General features: G+C 43.1%; 1 protein-coding gene and 1 long non-coding RNA gene across 4 annotated transcripts in view; one reads left to right on the top strand and one right to left on the bottom strand.

Moving 5' to 3' along the window:
* Positions 1-15,621, top strand: part of LMO1 (LIM domain only 1) — a 150,997-nt gene that overhangs the window by 124,229 nt on the left and 11,147 nt on the right. For all 3 annotated transcript variants that reach the window (XM_061613112.1, XM_061613111.1, XM_061613113.1), the window contains exon 3: positions 9,329-9,454. In XM_061613112.1, the coding sequence (XP_061469096.1) occupies positions 9,329-9,454 (126 nt within the window). The remainder of the gene's footprint in view (positions 1-9,328; positions 9,455-15,621) is intronic.
* Positions 4,445-6,244, bottom strand: LOC133378292 (uncharacterized). The gene is made up of 3 exons (XR_009760935.1): positions 6,156-6,244; positions 5,188-5,285; positions 4,445-4,771 (listed from the first exon to the last, which is right to left on the bottom strand). It is a non-coding gene; the product is annotated as an uncharacterized LOC133378292 (long non-coding RNA).

The following is a 15,621-nucleotide window of genomic DNA, read 5'->3' as shown; positions in this document are numbered from 1 at the left end:
CCCAAAGGGCTTCCCTAATGTTCTTACTTGTTGGTATGGGTGGTGGCCTGACACGATTCCAGCCAATCTAGTTTGAAGCGAGGGTGTAGGCAGGCTGCCAGAAGAAGCCTCTTGTCCTCCCAGATAGCTGCAAACCGCTTTCTTAGGGCTTTGCGCACACCTCTCAGCAGCTGAAAACAGTATGTGTACCTCTCAGGTTTGTTTTCCAGTCCTTCTAACTTGCGGTCCAGATTGCAGAGCGTTGGTAGCAAATACCCCATGAACATGCCGTTCTCCTGTTGCAGGATATCTAGGGACTGGGCTAGTGGCTCCATAATCTCTGTGTATTCCTGTACCACTTCAATCTCAGCAGCTGTGATCCTGGACAAGGAGCAGCGGTCCATTATGGCATGCATTTTTAGTGGCACAGTTGACAGGAGCTCATGTAGTTGCTTCAATGCATCAAAGGTGGAATTCCACCTGGTCTTATTCGGTACCTTCAGATACACACCACATTGCGCACGGATATACTCAGCAATCTGGGCTGACTGGTTCTGCTTGGACCACAACTTGCTGCACTTTCCCATCAAGGAATGAAACTGTTTCTTGAAAGGACCAAGAAGACTACTTTTGGAGGAGTCAGAAAGCATGGCCTCTATGTCTTGTGTTGCCACAAGGTTGAGGGTGTGGCTAGCACATCTCTGGTGTGGTGGTAAAACAAAATCCTCTCCTGAGTTTGCAGCTTCTTCCTCTGCCTCAGGTCCTGTGTCCAGGATCTCACAGATAGGCACAAACTCCACCTCAGCCTCCTCCTCCTCCTGGTTATCACCATCATCGTCACTGGTGCCTGCAGCTTCCACTGGTTCTTTGGCCATGAAAACTCTGAATGCTTTCACAAAGTTGGAGCCATTGTCTGTAGTAGTGCACATAACTTTGTTGTGGATCTTGTACTGCACATGTACATCATGCAGTGCTTTTGAAAGGACATCGTATGTATGGCGCCCCTTCAGACGCTTACAAGCCAAGGCCCCGACCTCACGTTTCAGGGTAGTTGGGTTGATCCAGTGAGCTGTTACCCCAAAGTAACTCTTCTTGCCATTGGTCCAACAATCTGCAGTGGTTGCTATATATGCCACAGCACCCATTCGGTTTGCAAGAGTTTCTCTCATGTGGCATGCTCTCTTCTCAATTCTGTCTCTCAGAGTCTTGGCACATATGATGGTGAGATCTTTGGGGAGTCCAATGCAAACCAGATTAATGAATGATGGTTTGTCCACAGTCTGAAGTGGTAATGTCTCCTCTACAATGAAATCAATGATTCTCCTGTCGAGATTGGTCTGGGTGACAGGCTCCCTGCCAGATCCCCACCTCTCAAGGGTTGTCTGCTGCTGCTTCAGCATTTTGGGAGGAGGGGTGTCATGCATTGGTTCAGGAAGGCCACGTCTCCTTGCCTTTATTGCTTCTTCAATTGCTCTCAGCTTCTCAGGGTGTACCCTCTGAGGAAGAAGAACAAAGCATGAATCCAAGAAAAAATGGAAGAGGAACTTCACAATTTAAACATAAATAGACAATGGACACTCTTTGAGGACCAGCATGACAAAGGCTTACCTCAAAATGTTTCTTCACATTGGATGAGGAGGAAACAGCTGATCTCAGATTTTTGATCCTTGGAAGGCAGTAATTGCATTGTACAACAACATTTTCCCCACTCTGGCTCACAAATGTACAAGCTTTCTCAAAGCCAAACCATGGTACTTGCTGTTCTGCAGATGTGGCTGTGGGCAACTGGCACTGCTTCATGCCCTCCTCCTCCTCATGCACAGGGCCTCCTTTCTGAACCTCACTTTCTAGTTTTGCCTCCTCAGGATCAGCAAGCTGTGACTCAAGTGGCCGCACTAACTGACTGCTGCTCTCAGCAGCAAAACCTGCAACAGGCGTCTCTGTAATAAACAAGAGATAATGCTCCTATATGGGTGAACTTCAGCTGTGATGTGCCCCCATCTCTTCCCCATGCTGCAAGATCCCCCAGTCAGAGTGGAAGTAAGCAGGTCGATAGCACAATTAAAAGAGATCCTATTTGCATCATTTTTGCTCACTGAATAACCCTGCCTGGGCCAGTCTAACCTACTATCTCACAGGGTTGTTGTGAGAACAAAATGAGACTAGGGTTCAAATCCCCACATAGCCATGAAGCTCACTGGGTGACCTTGGGCCAGTCACTGCCTCTCAGCCTCATGAAAACCCTATTCATAGGGTCACCATAAGTTGGAATCAACTTGAAGGCGGTACATATATTTTTTATTTTGAATATGATGATTATGATAATAAATATGCAGCATTTCAAATTAATTCTGTATGAGAAGCATTCCATGCCAAGCTTGGAAAACCAAGGATGAGGTATAAAATGTAGACAAAAATGCTTTTGACAAAATGCCGTTTATCTTTTATATCTATATCTATAATTAGCAATACAGCTGAATGATGTATGTAAAGAATTTTTTCTTTCCCTTTTCTTTTTTATTAATATTTTAGTACTACTGCTAAAGTTCTGATGAAAGAATAAAGCATTCATTAGCCGAATTCAAATGATTAGAACACATCACATAAATTCCACTGAAGTTGGAGTTTTTGCCATAGAAAATGAAAAAAACATATAACCTATGATAGCCCAATAGACAATCAGAACTAATATAAAACCCTATTGCTTCTCATTTGCAAATCTTGCAAGATCTAAGGTAACTCTAGATCATGTGAGTTCAGGTGATGCATGTTATGTACATTTGTATAGATATTAGCAGAGATTGTCAACAGTCTATCTCTCTCTGGGACTGGGAATCTCTCTCTTTCTCACAGAACATGAGTTTGAGAGCTGGGGGACTGAGAGGAGGAGCTGCAAGGACCCTACTTCTCACCTCATCTCTGCCAAGAACAAAAAAATCAGTCTTAAGCCATTTATTATATGCCTAATGATTTTTTACTTTTATTATTATTATTATTATTATTATTATTATTATTATTATTATTACTGAGACAGTTTTTGTCCCACATACAATTCAGTCTTGTGATTAAACAGGACAAAAATACAAATAAAAAGAAAGATGGAGTTCAAATAAATATACAATAAAAAGCTAGCCGGCATTTTAAAAGGCAGGAGTGCTCTGTCTGGATAAATACAGCACACAGGTATGCATGGGAACATGGGGGAGAGTTCAAAAAGGGGGGGAAGGAAGAGAAGTAGGCCAGAGCTTGGAAAAGTTACTTTTTTGAACTACAGCTCCCATCAGCCTAATCCAGTGGCCATGTTGCCTAGGGCTGATGGGAGTTGTAGTTCAAAAAAGTAACTTTTCCAAGCTCTGGCCTACTTCTCTTCCTTCCCCCCCTTTTTGAACTCTCCCCCTTGTTCCCATGCATACCTAGGCAAGGAGAGGCAGTGGGGGGGCAGAACGGGCCGCGGGGGGGCGGGGGGGCAAAAATGCCACGGGGCCGGAAGGGGCCGCGGAAACACACACACACACACACGCACACACAAATCATCGTCACTCACCTCCACAGCTCTTCGCCATTCTGCTGCTGCCTTCTCCTCCGTTGTCCTTGCCCTGGCTTTTTCCTCCGGTTTCCATTTTTTCCTCTCAGACGCTAGCAGGCCCTGTCTATTCACCTCTTCCCTCGTGCCTCCTAACACAGATCACGAGGGAAGAGAGAGTCTGCGCAGAGGTCCAATCAGTGTGAGGCACATGTCTTGTGTTAACCAATCACAGCCAGGAGCTGACTTCCCCTTGTTCCCGCCCCCAAGTAACGTCCAACCTAACGTGGAAAAGTTAAAGTTGCAGCTGAAAAGTAGGGAAATTACTAGTCGTTCCGTTACTTGCCAAATGTAATGGAATTACCCACTCGTTATTTAAAATTGTAACTAATTACAAGTAACTCGTTAAAAATAATGAGTTACTTCCAAGCTCTGGAGGCATGACAATGTTAGGATAGATTTGGAGGCCAAATGAAAAGGCCTCGTAGGCCAGATTAGGCCCACAGGACAGAGCTTCCCCACCTCTGGTGTAAACCATAGGATAGCAGTCCTGTTGGACAAAGCTTGGCCAAGAGAAGGGGAAGTAACACATTTCATGCCTCCTTTAAAGGGACTGTCCGTAGCATAATTGCAGCACAAATCTTCCCTCCCAGAGAAAGGCACAGTTGCTACTTTCAAAGAGGCAAATATTTTGCCCTGTTCAAGTATCCCCCCCCAAAAAATAATACTGAAATGGAGGGACCCTTTTTAAAAGAGCTAAAGGTTGTGCAACTAATCCATCCCATTTTAGTTTTATTTTACTTTAAAGTGCAAGGTAGATGGTTGACACCAAACTCTGGACAAAGAGACTCTGGAGCTTCAAAGTCTTACACAAATACTCTAACTTTATTTGGGAAAGAGACCATGATTCAAATAGATTCATACTTATCCAAGAACAGGCTGTACAGGAATCTGGGTTTCACACAGGTCCAGACAATGTTTTTCTTCTGACCTTGTGACATCTTTTTCAGTCACCTCATGTTAAAACCATGTGGGAAGTACTTCATCAGAAGGTTCCGATGCATATTTTAACCATGGCACACAAAGTAGCTGATAGAACATGATTCCTGAGGCTCTCTGTAGGCAGACTATAGATTGAGCTCAGTTATAATGGAGCCAAGGATGCATCACTGCAGATGAAAAGCTAAACTCAAATCTGGATTTAAGTAGTACCAGTGTAACGGCTTGCTTGTGTGTGGCCTTCAACATATCTCTGCTTCAGCTTCCCATCTGAAAAATGAGAATACTAATGAACCATTTCACTGGGCTGTTGTAAGGGTGAAAGTTAATAAGATGGCAAATTTCCTTTGCACGATTAAAAACATATATTAGTAACAGTACTAGATTCATATTAATATTTATTTATAAAAACATTTATATCCGCCCATTTGGCCTTAACCCCCCCTGTGCCTTACATTTATAAAAAGAAGCATCAATTACAATTTATTTGTTTACTATATTTCTATCATGGCAAACATCAAAAAGTTAAAATACATTTTAAAAATAAAATAAAAAGATTAAAAACATTTAAGACCATTTAAAAACCAATTAAAACATTAAAAAACATCTAAACCTTTTAAAAACATTTAGAACATCTAAAATCAGAGCTTTTCAAACATTTAGAGCATTTAAAAGCAATCATATACCTCCACAAATGATAATTTCAAGGTTGCCGTGGCCTGTATCTTTCAGCCATCAAATGCCTGGGTGAATAAGAATGGTTTTCATTTTCTCCTGAAAGCCACTAATGAGGGAGACAGAGGGAGGTTTTAAACACACAATAAAAATGGAGGGCATTAAAAACAGAATTAAAACTTGACTAACCAGTGGAAGAGAGGAATACTTAATACAAACCCAATGCCAGGTGAAAATTTTAAAAGTCTTTGCCAGGCCCCTGAAGTTCATAAAGGAGAGAGCCAAGCAACCTTCTCTAGGGAGGGAGTGCCACAATTTGGGTGCCACAACTGAGAAGACCCTTTCTTACTCTTGTGTCACAAATGCAGGGCAGGCTTCTTCTTAGCAAGATGTGCTGCTGTTAGTTCTGTTGGCTATATTTATGCATCCTAAACATAAGATCTTTCAACTGTGATATTCCTCTGGAGAACAATGTATTTCACTTAACATACAGGTAATGATATTGTGCAGAATATATAATTTGGATGTCATTGAGGCTGGTGGCTGGAATTCCTGCATATACATTCCATTTGTTAGGCCAAGTTCATGCATTGCTCAGGTGGCATGGTGGCCTCTGAGAAGTTCAGATGTGTAGATCTTGATCTACATGATAAGCCATGTAAATTTCCCACAAGCTTTGGAAAATTTTCTGCCATGTTGAGAAAACACCTCTATTTTTGACTTCTCATCAATCAATAGCCATGCTACAAAGGTTAACATATCAGACTATACAATGGTATTTATTGCAGACTAGTATAGCCAGTATATAAAAATAGAGCTTTCTACTAGACCCACTTCTTTTTCCAGATTCATGTGTGTTTTGACAACTGGCAAGGGTTCTTTTGGATTCAGAGGCAATAAACACACAGGTACGTGAAAGTCAAAGATTTTATTCAGTAGCAAGTAAAAGGATACAGACAGCAAAATCTACTGAGCTTACTTTCTCCATTCATTTGTTGAGAACTCCAAGTGAATGACAACAGAGAGACCCCAACTGATGTACACAGCACCTTACCAGTCCAGGTCTGTGTTGACGTTCATTTGGGTAACAAAACTTGGGGACTTATATAATTAAAAGCTCCCAAAGGCTAGGTGCGGTTCTCAACAACAACCTCATCAATCACACCTGTCATGATGGTCATGTTCTTGGTTGTTAAGCACCTTTTTTGAAGTTTATACCAATTTAATTGGTTGCACTTAGTTTGAACCAACTTAATTAGTTGCACCTGGCTGGAAGGTCAGGTTCCCAACCCTTATCAATGTTTGTGAATATTTTTGCAGATGATCCAAGAACATCAAATATCCACCCTAACAGATAAGGACTTCTCCGAAACTTCAAGGATGTTGTCCTGAACAGGTGGCTACTTTTAGGAAAACACCTAATTAAGCTAACAAGCTTACAATCTCTTTGGGAAAATAGCCAATTAAGCCTCAAACAAGCTTACAGTCTCCTAAAGGGCCTGGCTGCTAAATTCACAGAGTCAGAAAGTCAGACATGAAGGAACAATTGTCACAGGTCATTCTATCTCCTCACCAATCTTCTGGGGTCAGTTTCCCATACAATATGGGAAAGAGGTAATACAATTTTTTTTAAAAAAAATATTACACTTATATCCCCCCTTTTCTCCAAGGAGCTCAAGGTGGCATACATGGTTCCCCCCTCCCCGTTTTATCCTCACAGCAACCCTGTAAGGTAGATTAGGCTGAGAGATGGTGCCTGCCCCAAGGTCACCCACTGAGCTTGTTGGCTGAGTGGGGATTTGAACCGTGCTCTCCCAGGTCCTAGTCTGGCACTCTAACTACACTACATTGGTTCCCAGCATGTAGAAATCTTATAGCCTAATCCTAAGTATATTTTCTCACTGATGTTGATGACAGGGCTTATTTCCAAGTAAGAATGTGAAGACTGTAGTTTTAGATTCTCTGCTTTTTGCACACTTTCCCCCGTTTTCCTTTTTTTTTTTTTTTGCAATGACAGAAACAAATTTCAGGTATAACAGAGATTCTCTGCTAATTGTAAGAAATGAAGGATGCAATAATGTGAGAATGCCTTGCATTGGCTTGTGTCTTGAGAGCATTAGAAACCTAACATCTAATATGCCAAATCCAAACACAGTTTGTTCCCAGTACCTTGATTATGATTGAGCAACCTAGAGAGACCTTATCACAGAGTAATGATCACAGCTCCTAACCTTTTCTGTACGATGAAACTACTTATTTTGTAGTTTTTATAGCTGGCAAGGGTTTAGTGCCAGCCTCATACAAACTTTGAAGAGGAGGTCTTAGTTCCTTTCATGGTTAAATGTAAAAAGTTGATATGTGTTGTAGAGAGCAGCAGTGCACCATGTTCCACACACCTCTAATAATTACATAATAAATGATATTGGGTTAGATCCACAGTAAGTTAGTTTCACTTAGGTCCCATTGAAATAGGTCTGAAAAGTTGGACATGACAAAGTGAAATCCCAGTGATTTGAAGGAGTTCAACGAGGTTAGTCTGGATCCAAGCCATTGTCTTTTAAATAAAGCTATTAATTGCCTACATTGATTGTTAAAATAAAAGTGAACATAAATTGACCACATGAAGTTGCTTTATATTGAATCTAACCAATGGTCCATCTAGTCCAGTACTTCCTTCTCTGACTGACCATAGTTCTCCAAGGTGACAGGCCCCGCTATTTATGATGTTTTTCATCTGAGGACCTTCTAAATACAAAGCTTGTGCTAGACTACTGAAATGTGGTACACTGCCCATTTTCATTCTTGTCAATACAGTTCTGCCTCTTTTTTTGGCTTTCTTGTGATACATTTTTCATGTACTGGTGATGCTGCAGTGATCTTCAAGGACTTGTAGGTGGGCCTGGAAGAGCAAATTGTACGTCATTGAGTGTCATGCTCTGAGAGCCGCCAATATCTGTGGAGGCAGATAGCAAAGTTGGCAAAGCCTTCGTGTTGACATAAAAGCTATCTCCAAAGACCAGAGATAGAGGTGGGGGGTGATGTGGAACCAATTGGTGTAGAAGAAGACCTATTTTCATTGAGAAATTGAAGAGAAAACAGTAAAAAGGAAGCTATTCTCTTCACATTTCTTTTTGCCAAAATTCATTTCCAGATGGAGATTCCAATTAAGATTCTTAACATTTTAGTAGTGGGCAGATTGGACTCTTCTCAAATAGAGAATTTGGGCCAGTATCTCATGGACATTGTTTACTTGAAGTCAACATAAATTGACTTTTCTAGTGAATGTTGATGGGATGAACTGCTCTTTTGAATGCCCAAATATGTTCAGATTGTAACTCAGCATGTCTTAGAAAATCTTCAGATCATGATATGGTGAACTGTGATTTTGCTTCATATGGAAACATTTCCAATTCAGCACTAAATGACTGAACTAGGAGACAATTCAGATGAGTTATTTGGGCCAAATCAAATTTTCATTGATTGATTCAACCTTAAGGCCCCATCTGGATGTGATCCTAGTTCACTGAGTCCAGTGCTCTAGCACTAGATTGGAAATGCCAAAAGAAGTCTCTGAAAAATGAAGGTATCATGCAGAATCAACTTTGCTCTCTCTGCTATACTGAATTGGGCCTCTCATGCATCTACCTTTATTCAACCTCTGAGTATATCACAGGTAAATTGTGGCCTGCAGGGATCATATTTAAATCCAATCCTGCCAAAAATGTACTTGCACATTTTCTTTGTGTAACTAACTAATCAGTAGGAATTGATGAAGGAATAGCAAATTAGCGAGTGGAGGGTCGGAAAGAAGGGACTGTAAAGATGTTCTGTGAAGACACTCTTAATTTGCATTGAAAATATTTAGATTGTTTTGACTGAAATGTTGGAAGCCCCAAAATAGCACTGTGTGCAAAATGCATTTCTTCATTAGGCAGTCAATTAGCTGGAGGCTCAGAAGCCTAGGAAAGGAACCCAGCTTGTTTGCTCCACGTCATTTCAGCCCACATTCCCACACACTGGCTGGTCAGCGAAACAAGGGACTGCAACTTCTCTTTATTGGTGCAATACAGTATTTGATACTGCTAATTACACTTAATTAGTCCTTCCACCATTTAATTAAAACGGCTTCTAATGACTGTGCTTCCTTGGCAGGCTCTTTGGGACCACTGGGAATTGCGCTGCCTGCAGTAAGCTGATCCCTGCCTTTGAGATGGTGATGAGGGCCAGAGATAATGTTTACCATTTGGACTGCTTTGCCTGCCAGCTTTGCAACCAGAGGTATGGGGCTTTTATGTGAATAAAAAAGAAAAAAATGCAAGTTATTCCCCACTCCCAGTGAAACAGGAAAGTCTGCTTCACTGTTTTGATCTCCATCATCTTCTCCCAGGCCCTCAAATTGCCTGTGCTGGGTGAGTCATGTTACCTGCTAATTTAACACTGGAGTTTCCCCTCTCTAGGGATCTAACGTGTAGAATCAGTGGTAGGTTACATTGTGGGATGAACAACAACAAAAAACAGGGTGCTGCGGCATAGGCCAGCAGGTGGTATTAAGTAGTGTTGAGGAACTGAATGAACAGCTTCAAAGCCAAGCCTCTTGTTGGTCTACTGAACATCCATTGATATAAGGATCACTTGGCACAAATACTTTTTAAATCAAGGTTACTTAAGTCAGGCATTTGACAGGCTCAGTGGCTGGGTTGGTAAGAGGCAAAAGAAATACGCTCGTCTAAATAATTCCTTACTGAATCCCAGAAGTGCACCCGTCAACTTGCCGCACAGTCCGAATGGTCTGTTCACAGTATATCTTTAAGTGGAACATATAGTGTGTGCCTAAAAGGCAAACAATAATAAGCCTGGCTTTATAATGAAGTGCGCAATAGCTATTCTGATGTGTTTTGCATCGCCATAGTACTGAAGTGCCTCACAGCTTGTAATGTACTGTTGTCGGCTTGTTAGGCTGTGCATAGATATCAGGAGGATGTCCACTTAAGGTTTAATTTGTGGGTGGGAAACTGAGGCCTGGAACATACTCTCAAGCTGCTAGTTAGACTTTTATCCCCCTTGTATCATGGTGCTTCAAGGCAGATTATACAGCCACAAGAGTGGCTGTATAGTATAGCCAGCATGGATTTTTCGCATTCCATAATGTTAAATTGAATATACCCCCATGCCATTCTGTTTCCCATAAGCTCATTTCAAAACAAAATGTTATAAAACTTATGGTTTTAAACTCAGACATGCTTGCTTAACAACCCTCTAAGTTTTAATGGCGGTACACAAAAGAGTCAGAGAGAATAGAGAGTTCAAAATGTAAGTGAGGAAAAAAAGCAGACCCCTGTTGGACTTTTTTCTGTCTGTGGTCTCATCATTTGTTAGAATTAATTAAAAATCAGCCATGTTCACAGAGTACCTGTAATCCTATTACTGACCTTGCCCCATACTCTGACCTTCATCTTCTGCAGTTTAAAAGTTTTAAAAATGCTTAGCTGATTTTTAATTAATTTAATAAATTCAGTATTCAACACAATGATAAGGCCGGGCATGCTCAGTAAGAACCAACTGTCAGTGCTTTAAAAGCCAGACTCACAGCTGCTTGGCTACACTAATCACTAACCCACACCAGACCTTTATTTCACTTGAGACAGTCATGGCTTTCCCCAAAGAATCCTGGGAAGTGTAGTTTGTGAAGGGTGCTGAGGGGAGGCTCCTATTCCTCTGACAGAGTGCCAGTGGCCAGAGTGGTTTAACAGTCAGACACTCTGATTGAAGCTCCATGAAAGGAACTGGGCATCTCCTAGCACCTCTTAGTACCCTTCACAAACTTCACTTCCCAGGATTCTTTGGGGGAAGCCATGACTGTCTAAAATGAAATCAAGGTCTGGTGTGGATGTGGTCAGGGCCAGCTTCGGTTTAAATTTGGGTGGGAGACTATATGTGGCTGCAGTAGAATAAAAAAGTGGGGGAAACCCTGAAAAACAATGATATGGTTCACAATAATTTCTTTTTGGAAAGGAAAGGGGCTTCCCCTCTGCCCTGTGCTCACCCACCCAATCCCCTCCCCCTTCTCCTCCCCTCCCTTCCTCTCCCCCAGGTCAGTTTCACCTATCCTAAGCATGATTGCAGAGGAGTAAATCCCATTGAACTCCAAAAGCATGCAAATGATCAAACCTGCCATTCCCTCCTCCTCCCTCCTATTCCCTCCCTCTTGCCCATTCCCTTCCCCTTCCTTTGCCCCTCCCTCCCCATCCCCTTCCAATCCCCTCCTTCCCTCTCCTCCTCCTTCCCTCTCCTCCTCCTTCCTCTCCCCTCCCACCTCCACCTCCCCCATGGTCAGTTTTACCTATCTTAAGCATGATTACATGGGAGTAAATCCCATTGAACTCAATAAGCATACAAATGATCAAACTTGCCTCCTCTCCTCCTCCCTCCCATCACCTCCTTTTTGCCCCTTCCCTCCCCCTTCCTTCATCCCTCCCCTTCCAATCCCCTCCTTCCCCTCCTCCTCCTTCTGCTCCCCTCCCTTCCTCCTTCCCTCTCCTCTCCACTCCTCCTCCTCCTCCTCCCCCATGGTCAGTTTTACCTATCCTAAGCATGATTGCATGGGAGTAAATCCCACTGAACTCAATAAGCATGCAAATGATCAAACCTGCAGTCAGCCCAAAGAACAGAAACAAGACATGTGCTGTGCTCATCTTGCTTTAGCAGGGAGGAAGCAACTATATTAAGACAGTTGATATAGATTAGATAGTCACTTTAAATACTGTATGTTTGATTTACTTTGCAATTTTAGTAAAGTTTCCTATAGTAAATCATTTTCTTTTGCTTCTGTTTCTGTGAATATGTGAAGTACAGCAACACTTTGCAACATTAAAAAAACTCCTAAACCAATTGTGGAATAATAGCCCTGACTATTCTGCAGAATAGTTTCCAATGGACATGAGGAGTGTCTCAGTTTGCACAAAATAAAACAGTGGGAGGTGAAATATATTCTAGCAAAATTTTAAATGTGCTCTATGTTTTTAATTGACCATGCCCACCTTTCCTTAAGTGGAATGGTTTAATCATAGCAGGCTGAAAACATGTATCTTGGGCAGGCCAAGTTTGTTTTTTCCCAACAGCTAGAGTCATTGCTAAAGTAGCAGCATATTGTAATCAGTCTGATTTTACATCAAACTGCAGTTTCAGATTCAATTGTTAATGCACCCAAACTAGAATCATAGAATCATAGAATAGTAGAGTTGGAAGGGGCCTATAAGGCCATCAAGTCCAACCCCCTGCTCAATGCAGGAATCCAAATCAAAGCATTCCCAACAGATGGCTGTCCAGCTGCCTCTTGAATGTCTCCAGCGTCAGAGCGCCCACTACCTCTCTAGGTAATTGGTTCCATTGTTGTATGGCTCTTAGGAAGTTTTTCCTGATGTCCAGTCGAAATCTGGCTTCCTGCAACTTGAGCCCATTATTCCATGTCCTGCACTCTGGGATGATTGAGAAGAGATCCTGGCCCTCCTCTGTGTGACAACTTTTCATGTATTTGAAGAGTGCTTTCATATCTCCCTTCAGTCTTCTCTTCTCCAGGCTAAACATGCCCAGTTCTTTCAGTCTATCCTCATAGGGCTTGGTTTCTAGTCTCCTGATCATCCTTGTTGCCCTCCCCTGAACCTGTTCCAGTTTGTCTGCATCCTTCTTAAAGTGCAGAGACCAGAACTGGACGCAGTATTTATTTATTTATTTATTTGTTTATTTATTTATTTATTTTATTTCATTTATAAACCGCCCATAGCCAATGGCTCCCTGGGCGGTGTACAACATACAATAATACAATAAGTCAGCAAAAATCACTAGATATAAAGTACAAATGCATAATAACACTAAATAATATTTAAGATAACTAAAGCATTAGAGCATTAAAATACATAAAAGTATATTAAAATGTATTAAAATGCCTGGGAGAATAGGAAGGTTTTAGCCTGGCGCCGAAAGGAGAACAACGTAGGCGCCAGGCGTACCTCCTCGGGGAGACTGTTCCACAATTCGGGGGCCACCACAGAAAAGGCCCTGGATCTTGTCATTACCCTCCAAGCTTCTCAATGACTCGGTACTCGGAGGAGGGCCTTAGATGTCAAACGAAGTGTACGGGTAGGTTCATAGCGGGAGAGGCGTTCCATCAGGTATTGCGGGCCCATACCATGTAAGGCTTTATAGGTCAATACCAGCACCTTGAATCTGGCCCGGAAACAAATCGGCAGCCAGTGCAAATGGGCCAGAACAGGTGTAATATATGAGGACCGATTGGTCCTCGTCAATAATCTGGCTGCTGCGTTTTGCACTAGCTGCAGCTTCCGAACCGTCTTCAAGGGCAGCCCCACATAGAGGGCATTACAGTAATCCAATCTAGAGGTCACTAGAGCATGAACAACTGAGGCGAGGTCATCACCGCCAAGATAGGGGCGTAGTTGGGCTACCAAACGAAGATGGTAGAACGCATTCCGAGCCACCGAGGCTACCTGAGCCTCGAGTGACAAGGAAGGATCGAAAAGAACCCCCAAACTATGAACCTGTTCCTTCAGGGGGAGTGTAACCCCATTCAGAACAGGATGAACATCCTCCATCTGTGCGGAAAAGGCACTCACCAACAGCGTCTCAGTCTTGTCTGGATTGAGTTTCAGTTTATTAGCTCCCATCCAGTCCATTATCGCGGCCAGGCAACAGTTCAGCACACCAACAGCCTCACCTGAAGAAGATGAAAAGGAGTAATAGAGCTGCGTGTCATCAGCATACTGATGGCAACGCACTCCAAAACTCCGGATGACCGCACCCAGAGGCTTCATGTAGATGTTAAAAAGCATGGGGGACAGAACCGATCCCTGAGGGACTCCACAATGGAGAGTCCAGGGTATCGAGCAATGCTCCCCAAGCACTACCTTCTGGAGACGATCCGCGAAGTAGGAGCGAAGCCACTGCCAAGCAGTACCCCCAACTCCCAACTCCGCAAGTCTCTCCAGAAGGATACCATGGTCGATGGTATCAAAAGCAGCTGAGAGATCAAGGAGAATCAACAGAGTTACACTCCCCCTGTCCCTCTCCCGACAAAGGTCATCATACAGGGCAACGAAGGCTGTTTCTGTGCCAAAACCGGGCCTCAAACCGGATTGAAATGGATCTAGATAATCGGTTTCATCCAAGAGCACCTGGAGCTGGCTGGCAACCACCCGTTCCAAGACCTTGCCCAGAAATGGAACATTTGCTACCGGTCGATAGTTGTTCAAATTATCTGGGTCCAAGGACGACCTCTTCAAGAGAGGTCTCACTACAACCTCCTTGAGACAGCGAGGGATAACTCCCTCTCTCAAGGAGGCATTGATCACTTCCTTGGCCCAGCCGGCAGTTCCAGCCCGGCTAGCTTTAACTAGCCAGGAGGGGCAAGGGTCCAGTACCGACGTGGTTGCACGCACCAGTCCAAGCATCTTGTCAACTTCCTGATCTGTCCATGACAATGGGGTAGATGAAAAACACCCCACCTGCAGATCACCATCTCCATGTCCAGTGGCGAAGATCAAATCAAGAGTATGTCCTGACACATGCATTGGTCCAGTAGAAAATTGAGACAGCCCCATTGTTGTCATGGCGTCAATGAAGTCCTGAGCTGCTCCAGATAAGACAGCCTCGGCATGGATGTTGAAATCCCCCAGTACCAAAAGTCTAGGGGATCCCAACAGCACCTCCGAGACTATCTCGGTCAGCTCAGTTAGGGAAGCTGTTGGGCAGCAAGGTGGGCGGTACACCAACAGAATTCCCAATCTGTCTCGCTGGCCTATCACAAGGTGGAGACACTCCAAGCCAGTCGCCGTCTGGACAGGGTGCCTGGTGAGAAGAAAAGAACTCTTATAGACCACAGCGACCCCCCTGCCCGGCCCTCGGATCTACCACAGTGCTGAACCATATACCCGGGTGGGCAAAGCTGGGAAAGGGCAACTCCTCCCTGCTCCCCCACCCAGGTCTCGGTTATACAAGCCAGGTCGGCACCCTCATCCACAATTATATCATGGACTAGGGAGATGAGGCCTAACCAGTGCTGAATAGAGGGGAACTAATACTTCACGCAATTTGAAAACTATACTTCTGTTAATGCAGCCTAATATAGTGTTTGCCTTTTTTGCAGACACATCACACTGTTGACTCATATTCAGCTGGTGATAGAAATAGAACATAACCTCCAGTTTGAAACACAAAAGGCTATCTTCACCATCATATGACATTGACCAATAAAAAGGCTTTGAAATTAATAAAAATAAATCTGACACAGATTTCTAGGATGAATAATGAGAGAAATATACTTTTCTATGTTAGATTCTCTGTAGAAACAGTAGTAACACAGGAATGAAGCAAAGTAAGAACAGCAACAAACATACAAAAATGTAATTCTCCATCTTTGGAGATGGCAGGTG

The sequence above is a fragment of the Rhineura floridana genome, chromosome 2 (assembly GCF_030035675.1).
Source record: "Rhineura floridana isolate rRhiFlo1 chromosome 2, rRhiFlo1.hap2, whole genome shotgun sequence".
In the NCBI taxonomy this organism is placed as follows: Eukaryota; Metazoa; Chordata; class Lepidosauria; order Squamata; family Rhineuridae; genus Rhineura; species Rhineura floridana.
Note: the sequence above shows the minus strand (reverse complement) of the source record. Positions and strands in the feature narration are given on the sequence as shown.